This window comes from Cornus florida, unplaced genomic scaffold (assembly GCF_030987335.1).
Source record: "Cornus florida cultivar Cherokee Brave unplaced genomic scaffold, ASM3098733v1 CherokeeBrave_3.0.0_Hap2_Chr01, whole genome shotgun sequence".
Classification (NCBI taxonomy): Eukaryota; Viridiplantae; Streptophyta; class Magnoliopsida; order Cornales; family Cornaceae; genus Cornus; species Cornus florida.
In genome coordinates, this window is record NW_026775571.1 from 42287829 (window position 1) to 42297681 (window position 9853).

At 34.4% G+C, this 9853-nt stretch overlaps 1 protein-coding gene across 1 annotated transcript; it reads left to right on the plus strand.

Annotated features, from left to right (window-relative positions):
* Positions 1 to 377: 377 nt before the first annotated feature.
* On the plus strand, positions 378 to 4420 carry LOC132295416 (peroxidase 12-like). Its single transcript, XM_059793692.1, has 3 exons — positions 378 to 839; positions 2453 to 2647; positions 3625 to 4420. Exons 1-3 carry the CDS (start codon positions 582 to 584, stop codon positions 4246 to 4248), a joined length of 1077 nt encoding a protein of 358 aa, XP_059649675.1. The 5' UTR covers positions 378 to 581; the 3' UTR covers positions 4249 to 4420.
* The last annotated feature ends 5433 nt before the right edge of the window (positions 4421 to 9853 follow it).

Here is a 9853-nt window from a genome sequence, read left to right on the forward strand (position 1 = left end):
AAAGAATTAAATTGTCGATTTGTGATAGTTTACGGAGTTGTTTGCACTTTTGCCAAAAGTCATAGACAAAGTTATTATTAAAAGCCAATTGTCAAAAGAATTAGGTATTTGTCATGTGATGTGTACTATGTTGTAAAAGTGACTTACGCAAAAATAAATAACAATAATAACCCAAGTTAAACGTGTTGGTGTCCTTTCTTTGAAGAAGTTGCTGTACTATTTGACCAAAACACCTTCCCACACTGTACAAGTTTCTTCCAAAGCATACGACTTTCTGGATGTAGATGATGATATCTACTATCATGTTTTTCTTATAAAGCTTCTTTAACAAGACTTTTGGACACAAGACTTTACCTAAAACCAAATTAAGTAGGAGTTTTCAACAGGACGTACTATGGGGCTATGACCTAGTTTCCATGTGGCTTCCTAAAGCGTACTCAAAGGCTCCAAGCATATATAAATATTTATTTTTTTAGGTCAATGCTCATCATCCTATAATATTATATATATATAAGCCTCTTCCTGTGCTATCTTGGATAACAAAAAAAAAAAAAAAAAACTGAAAAAGCTTGCTAGCAAACATGGCTTCTTCTTATTCTTCTAATTCTTTGCTTTTGGTTATATACGCAATAATATTGTTGGCATCTCAGTTCTTTTATGTATCAGAGGCTGATCATACCTCTGCACCTGTGGTGAAGGGACTCTCGTGGAATTTTCACCATTCAAGCTGTCCTAAAGTGGAAACCATTGTGAGAAAACACCTCAGGAAGGTCTTCAAGGAGGATGTTGGATTAGCTGCTGGTTTGCTTCGCCTCCACTTCCATGACTGCTTTGTTCAGGTACTTCTCGATCAATTGTTTGCAGTTTTCCCTTTTTGAAATATTTGTACCTATTACACAATCTTTTACTTGTAACTACATACCCCAAGGGGTTGTTGGCCTAGTGGAAAACGCTTTAGCTCTATAGTCTCATAAAGTTTCAGATCTCTGGTTTAATTTTTATTAGGTGCGAGCAAGCGGACATAGTTCGAACTTTTCTTAATTTGTGTGGGGGATTATTTTACATCGGTCTTTAAATTAGTTACACTGATAATTCTTTAAATTTGGTCAAATATCATATTAAAATATTTTTAAAAAATAATTTTCATTCACGTTACAAACTTTTAATCGTTTTTCACTCATTGTCTAAATTTTTTTTCATTTGTGTAAGGCTATTTTTACGTATAAAAAGTCATTGTAATCTTTTGACTTTGTCAACATTCACTTTATTCCTAAAAAAATCGTTTAAAAACCAAAATACCCATATTTTTTCCTAAATTAACTTATCGGACCATCCAAAAAAAAATTTTTAAATATAAACATACATAAGTTTTGTACATATATATATATATGTGTATATATATATATATATTTGTTGGTTTTTCCCACCTCTAAGTGTTCGTGGGGTGGTTTTTTCCTCTTTTGATAATTATCTTAAATTAAAGATATCTATATATCCACTTTCATATGAATACACAATTACATCGTACCCATGTTTATATATCTTAATAATATATACATAGACACACACACACACACACACACAGAGGTTTACTTTCAGAGGAGGTGTACAGAGAGAAATCATAGTTTTCTTAACCGCCCATTTGATTATTATTCCTATATGCGGAGTATTTTATTTTGGACTTTAAATGTAAAAGGCAATAGAGATATGTGTGTGTATATATATATATTAAAAAAATAACTCGTAAAGGGGTTTGTGGTTGTGGAGTTGTGGAGAGAGAAACATTTAAAAAAATTGAAAGAGATTCACGAGATTTTCAGCAATTGAAAACCCGGGTCATTTCATTTTTAGTACAAATTGTTTCAGAACGCTAATTATTGCACCACGTGTTTTCTGCCATTTCATTCGGACAGTGGTCCCAAAAGGAGTGGTTGTAGGTGCTGCATCCGTGCAACCGACCAAGTAGTACAAATTTAGAATAGTATACCGTGTTAATGAGAAAAAAGAAAAGAATATGTTATTTAATGGCCTAACCATCGAATTATTTAGGAAACTTCAATCTTTGATAAAAAGTGACAGACAGAAGAATTATTAAAAACCATTTGTCAAAAGGTATTAGGTATCTCTCACGTGATGTGGAATATGTATTTATTGTAAAAGGTTTATCAGAAGTGTTTTGACTTGATATAAACATGACTTGTTTGTATACCATGTTAATGAGAAAAAAAGAAAAGAAAAAAGAATACTATGTTATTTAATGGATTAACCATCAAATTGTTTAAGAAACTTCAGTCTTTGATAAAAAGTCATAGACAACAGAATTATTAAAAACCATTTATCAAAAAGTTTTAGGGTTCTGTCATGTGATGTGGACTATGTATTTATTGTAAAGGGTTTATCAGAAGTGTTTTGACTTGATCTAAACATGAATTGTCGTGAATATTATATGCAGGGATGCGATGGTTCTGTTTTGCTTGATGGGTCCGCTAGTGGGCCTAGTGAGAAAGAGGCGCCTCCGAACTTGAGTTTGAGGGCTGGAGCGTTTAAGGTCATCGAGGACCTCCGTGAGCTTGTGCAGAAAGAGTGCGGAAGAGTAGTCTCATGCGCTGATATCACTGCCCTTGCTGCCCGTGATGCTGTTTACTTGGTAAAGCTAGCTAAATTTATTTATTTTTATTATTATTATTTTTTTTTTGGAATATTATATTAGCATTATAATTTTTTATATTTGCACTTTATTCTTAAAGTAAATGACAATTTTAACCTTAATTTTACAATTGTTCTTTTAGATTTACTTTCTTTGTGGCTAATCATTATTATTTTAGATCTCTTTTGACAAGAAAAAAAAAAAAAAAAAATTTATACAGGACCAAAAAATAAATAAATTACACATCAAAAAAAATTATCCCTTTTAACAGAAAAAAAAATCCAAAAATATCTTTTTTAAAGAAATTATCTGTTTTGTCAAGATTAAAAAAAAAAAGTACAAAAAATTTATCTGTGTTGAATAAATTATCTCTTTTGGTAAATCAAAAAGAAAAATATTATTTCTATTGAATAAATTATTTCTTTTGATAGGAGAAATAAAAACTTACCAAAAAAAATATCACCACTTTTGACATGACGGAAAAAAAAATTCTGAAAAAAAGTCAACTTTGTTGAATAAATTATATGTTTTGATTGGAAAAAAAAAAATGTCACTATTGAATAAATTATCTCATTTGACAGCTAAAAAAAATAAAATTATTTTTATTGAATAAATTATATAAAATTATTTCTATTGAATAAATTATCTTCTTTTAGGGAACCATAATAAAAAATAAAATAAATAAAAATAAAAAAACGCATAGTAATGGAAGTAAAAAAAAAGGTAGTTATGATATTATAAATTATATGTTTTGATTGGACCCAAAAAAAATATATATATCACTATTAAATAAATTATTTCTTTTGACTGCAAAAAAAAATTAGAGATGATGTATTAATTAGTTCAGGAACCTTTTTTTTATTTTCTTTAAAGAGAAACGATAATTGAGTGCAACAGAAGAAAACGGACGTTTAATTTAATTCTTGCTAAACCTCCATCTAAAGAAGTACATAACATTTTATTGTACGTGGTTGCAGTCCCAGGGCCCTTATTATGATGTTCCCTTGGGAAGGCGGGACAGCCTCAACTTCGCAACAAGAAATGCCACACTAGCCAATATCCCCCCACCAAGCAGCAACACCAGTGCCCTCCTCACCTTTCTTGCTACCAAGAAATTGGACGCTACAGATGTCGTAGCCCTCTCCGGTGGCCACACCATCGGACGCAGCCACTGCACCTCTTTCACTGATAGACTCTACCCGAACCAAGACCCAACCATGGACGACTCCTTAGCTGAGGACCTCAAAGGCATTTGTCCCACTGCGAATACCACCGCCACCACTGTGATGGACATCCGAACTCCAAACAAATTCGACAACAAGTACTACATTGGACTCGTGAACCGGCAAGGCCTCTTCACGTCCGACCAAGACTTGTACATGGACAGTAGGACTCGCGACATTGTCACCAGCTTCGCTGATGATCAGACTCTTTTCTTCGACCAGTTTGCGCTTTCCATGATAAAGATGGGGCAGCTGAGTGTGTTGACTGGCAGAAAAGGAGAAGTTCGTGCAAATTGCTCCGTCAGGAATTCCGATAATCATTCATATCTCACGTATATGGTGGAAGATGATGAGGAATCTAAGTCAGAGCTTCGGTAAGGAATTCGGAGAAGATGACGACGAATATAGGTCGATTGGAGCTTTAAGGGTAGTTGCAGTGTTTGAATTGTGGACATGTTTATGTTTGTTTTTCATTGCTTGTTAGGTGTGGAACTTTGTTATAAGGTGCTGATTAAGTTGTAAAAATAAATGTGGTTGACTTATTAAAGCACTACACTTTCCAATATAGATCGTAATCCACCGCCAGGAAAAAGGCTTTTAGTCATCGTAATCCATTGCCAGGAAAGAGGTGACGGAATATTTTTACTATGAAAATAAATTCTTAAGACATTTTCGGCGGTCCGTTAAAAAATATTTTGTATAAAATATACATTACTACATGTGATTTATAAGTTTTTTTTATTTCCAACAATCTGTTAAGATACACTATCACATCGCCAATGTGTAAAAAGGTTGTGTATTTTACACAGTTTTTTTACACAGTCACGTAAATATATTTTCTCTCTCCTCCCCCTTTTCTAATCGCGGTTCTCTTTCTTCTCTCTCATTCCTTTACGCCTCTTTGTTTCCCACTTTTAGAGCATCATAGATAAGAATCTTCAACCCGTGGCAAGGTAAGAAACCATCTTTTATTTTTCATTTTTCTTTGTTAATAAAAGTAGTTTGATTAATTACTTTCGTTTCATCTTATCTTTTGTAATCATCGCCATAGATTATAGGGGTTTTTTTTTAGATTTTTTATCTTTTTACATTCTATTCTAATAAGATAAATATATCCTAACAAAAGATTTGATATATATTTTAATCATGATTTTATATAATTGTTGTTTGATACAGTTATACAAATTAAATTTTTTCTTTTTCTTTTTTGTTGATTAGTCAATTCAATCGCAATTGTTTTTGCATATTTTTTGTTTCTGTAGAAAGTAAAATATAGGGGGAAATTATTAGTTTTTTCCTAATTGATGGAGGATTGGGACGTGAGATTTAATCGCGAAAAAGTAAATGAATCAAGTAAGTTTGTAAAAGTTATATAGGGCGTTGGGTATGACACGTAGTTTAATTGGTTGTTAGTGGGGGATATTTTTTTTACACAAAAGGTATAAAATAACCGTTAGAACTAAAAATAGGTTGTACAAAATTTTTGTGTAAATTTACTCTGACACATCAGATTTACACAAAATTATATACACAACGGTTGGAGATGCTCTTAGTAAATAATAGGATATTTACTACGGAAATAATTTCATATTAAATTCTCTTTTATTAGGTTTGGAATTTTGGCTTCCTCATAAATTATCTTGGATTTACTATAAATTTGAATTCGTAATAAATTACCTAGTATTTATCACGAAAAGTTTTATAGTAAATTCCGTTGTATTTACTATGAAGTTTGGTTTCGCAACAAATAAATATTGTGATGACCCTAAAACTCATAATTCGGTTCATTACTAAAATGGTCTAAATTGCCAATTTAATAACGATTCAAAGTGCGGAAGCTAAGGTCAAAATGGCAAAAATACTGAGGTTAAGGGTAAAATGACATTGTCCAAAGTAGATCGTCATACTAAGTCACCTAAACATAAATACATCCATATAATGCATTACCAACTACCTTAGGGCAAGAAAGAGTGGCAAAAAATGGGCAACAAGGGAAGAACAGAAAAAGGGGAAAGTGTCTGCCATCGGTCGACGTGGAAGGCTCACATGTCGACCATGTCGGCCAACTCAGTCGACGTGAAGCCACTTTGAGTCGACTGAAAACTGTTGCGTCCCAAATAGCTCACTATGCTATAGTAAAAAGGGAGATACCGGTCGATGTGTAAGTGTTAAACGTCGATCAGAACTCTGTTGCTGTCAATAGAATGGTTCAAAAATTTACAGAAATGGCTTTGGTCATCTATGGATCATTTAAAACACTCAAATAGGCCTAAATATGGGATATAAGCTATCCTTAAGTTGGTGCATCGCATTAGGCGAAATTCAAGATTTCAAATGTGTGAAGCATACATAAGTGTGCATTAAAGTTCAAAAATACATTCATTGCATAAGGTAGCTTAAGGCCTCTTTACATCATTTGAAATATCATCAAAGGAAGCATAAAGAAGATAAAATTACTCAAGAACTCTGAAAGATGAGAATGAGTTCTCAAGTCATTTTCCCTCTAAAAAATACATTAAATTTCCAAGTTCTCAAAAGAAATACACAAAACATGCTAAACACTTTGCATATATACATTGTCTAAAAGATATCCAAAAACAACATATAGTAATCCAAGCTAAAGCAAATATGCATCCAAGAATGCAGCTCTTTACCCGAAAAGCATTTAAATCAACTAGGATGAGTAATTTACATTACTCCGTAGGAAAATGCATTATAAAAGTACACTAGCTTTCTTGGGTCCCGCAAATATAACTCATGCAACACAAGTATGGAATATGCCTCCTAACGTCTATACCTTGGGAGTTCCTAAAGTTCTTCTAGAGCTAACAATTGAATCCATTCTAATCTATGATGAAATCTTGTTTCAAACCCAAATTTATAATGCTATAAAGATCGGGAGTCATTTCTTTAATTGCAGTACAAGTTGCTAAAAGCTAATGCTTGAATTCGGATATTTTACATGTTCTGTTTCAGCTGATCTGTTCACCAATCAAGTCCAAGTCAATGACAATGAAAGACAGCCCTCGGAATAGCAAGAAATAGAAATGAACTCCGTATGCTGATAAAAGGCTTCTTACAGATGCAATGAGTAGAAAAAAAATAAGTGCAAGTTCCTTCCTGTAGAGTTTGTTTCTCTTCTTAACATCAATTAATCGACTTGATACCAAAAGCGTTATCACGCAAGGAGAACTCAAAGAAAATGGCAACCATAGCTATACCGACAACAACCAAATCAATCACTACAACTGAATCTCAAAACAACCATCATTGTCATCGATCAAAAGGACAATGCCTATCAAAACAAAACCAACATTGATTCCATCCGAACTGCACTTGTAGCTAGCCAGTACGATAGCATGATAGTGCCATGCACCCACCCACAAACGTACCCGCCCAAAAAAATCGTAATCCCAGAAGAATCATCTTGAACAACCAAGGATCCTAAGAGGTCCATAACCTCATCATGGCCCAAAACCAACAAATCCAGCACTATGGCAATGCCTAATGACTCACTTCACAAGAGCCTAAACAAAAGGTGCATCTCCACCTAGCTCAAAACCAATGCTAGGTCGATAATTACCAAAACTACCACGAAACTGTGACTACAATCACCATCACTCTCAACTCGTGCCTTAATGACTAATCCCATGTCATGCCAAATATACAACACAGTTATGCATATACAAATCTAATCTAGTATGCATCATATGTCATGTTCTTTATATTAGAATAAAATCATGCTAAACAAACGTCATGCCACATATAGCATATAAGCACATAAACATATTATCAGACCAAAACATATTATCATAAAGCATATAAACACATAAAGTATGGCAACACAAGCATGATATGCGCCCAAAACCCGTCGTCCAAGGTATTCAAACCTAAGAGCTCTGATACCACTTGTGACAGCCCAAGTTTTGTAACCTAGAGCGTCAGTGCTGAACCAAAAGTTGACCCAATAAAGGATCTGAAATGCGGAAGTGAAAAATGATCAAGTAAAAGAAAGAAAGGTCCTGAGGCATGGACGAGCGCTTGTCTAATGCCAATGCACCGAGTGCTCGTTCAACACTCATCAGTGCCGAGCGGTCGTTCGGCACTCTTCAACACTGAGTGCTCGTTTGGCACTCTTCAAGGCGGAGCACCTGTTCGGCACTCATCAAGGCTGAACACCTGTTCAGCACTCAAATAAGGTTAGTCGTTCTGACCTACATGGTCAGGCGTTCTGACCTATGGTCAAGCGTTCTGACGGAAGGGTCAGGCGTTCTGACTTATATGGTCAGACACTGTGATGAAAGGATCGAGCGTTCAGACTTGCATGGTCAGGCGTTCTGACCTACGTGGTCAGGCGTTCTGACTACCGAATGACGAAACAGAAGGAAACAACCAGCCGAACGACGAAACAGAAGCTTTTATAGGCAAAATGATAAAATAGAAGGTGAAAATCAGTCGAACGACAAAACAAAAGGCAAGAAAACAACCGAATGATGAAATAGGAAGCAAATTTAAGGTAACCTTGAAGCTTTACATGCATTCCCAATGATCCAAAACAAGTTTAAAACATACTTGTGAACTTTTAAAACTAATGGCTCTTGGTCTCATGTTATACATATACATAAAATAAATGTTAAAAGGTGTGTTTAGGCACACATTACATGTTTAAAATCAAATATACACATTTTGACATATAAGGCTACAAATGGTGTTTCAAGTCAACTTTTACAAGAATGGAAACCTTCAAGTCCACAATTCATCCAAGCATAACGAGAATCTCAATCTTGATTCCTGTACCAGAAAAATATCCCTGATAACTTTGGGGTGAGTAACATAAAGCTACTTGTTAGAGATGAGCATGCAAGGACTTAACATTTTACAAGATTATCACATTAAGGTGAAACAATTCAAAAGGATCATGCCACTTAACGTCTATGTCATAAGTGAGACTCAGGAAGTATCCTAAGCTACCTTATATCATTTCTAACATAAGTGTGACGGCCCTGGTTTTTCAAGCCAGTGCGTCATATGATAAACCGTAGTTTGATCCGATAACGAATCCAAAATGCGGAAGCAAAAACAGAAATCAAGACTCTAAGAAGTCAAAGTGACCTTTCATGAGGTCGTGGAACTCAATGAGAACTGATGCGGAAGCAAAAGACCAAAAATATAACAAATAAGCCCCCAGGGGCAAAATAGTTATTTCTAAAAACTGTGGACTCGGGTGCCACCGAGCATACCGCTGGAAGAACAACGAAAAACTAATCAAGATGGACTCAAGAATCACTTGATTCGGAGTCCGGATGAAGAAGATATGAAACTCCAAAGTTTCATAAAATTAAACTTTTGGGTTTGAAATCAATGCGGCAAAGGTACTTTACAAGGGGTAAAATGGTCTTTTTAGATATAATTTGATACAACTGTGCATACCGTTATATAGACCAGCAAAAACTAATAAACTTAGACTCAAAAATCACTTAATTTGGAGTCCGGATGATGAAGATATGAAGCCTCAAAGTTTCAAAAAAATTAACTTATTTTCCGAGTAAGAAATCTAGGCAGGAATAGTGTTTTTACAGCAAACAACATTTGATTTTTTTTCTCCGAACTGGGGCTAAAAATGGTTCCTTAAACTATGTAGCTTTTGTCTCTCAACTTGAACCTAAAAATATCCTTGAAGCTGAAAAAGATGAGTCTTGGGTTATGGCTATGCAAGAAGAGCTTAATCAATTTGAAAGAAATGAAGTTTGGAAATTAGTTCCTAGACCTAAAAATAAGACAATCATTGGCACAAAATGGGTTTTTAGAAACAAAAAGGATGAATCAGGTTCAATCGTAAAGAACAATGCTAGACTTGTTGCTCAAGGGTTTAATCAAGAAGAGGGAATTGACTATGATGAAACCTTCGCTCCCGTAGCAAGACTCGAAGCTATCAGAATGCTTCTTGCATTTGCTTCACATAAAAATTTCAAGCTTTATCAAA

Bases quoted from the DNA above. Each gene is read 5' to 3' on its own strand.
- LOC132295416 (XM_059793692.1), top strand. From the start codon at position 582: ATGGCTTCTTCTTATTCTTCTAATTCTTTGCTTTTGGTTATATACGCA. The intron at 840-2,452 runs GTACTTCTCGAT...TATTATATGCAG, and splicing joins TCCATGACTGCTTTGTTCAG to GGATGCGATGGTTCTGTTTT. The intron at 2,648-3,624 runs GTAAAGCTAGCT...ACGTGGTTGCAG, and splicing joins CCCGTGATGCTGTTTACTTG to TCCCAGGGCCCTTATTATGA.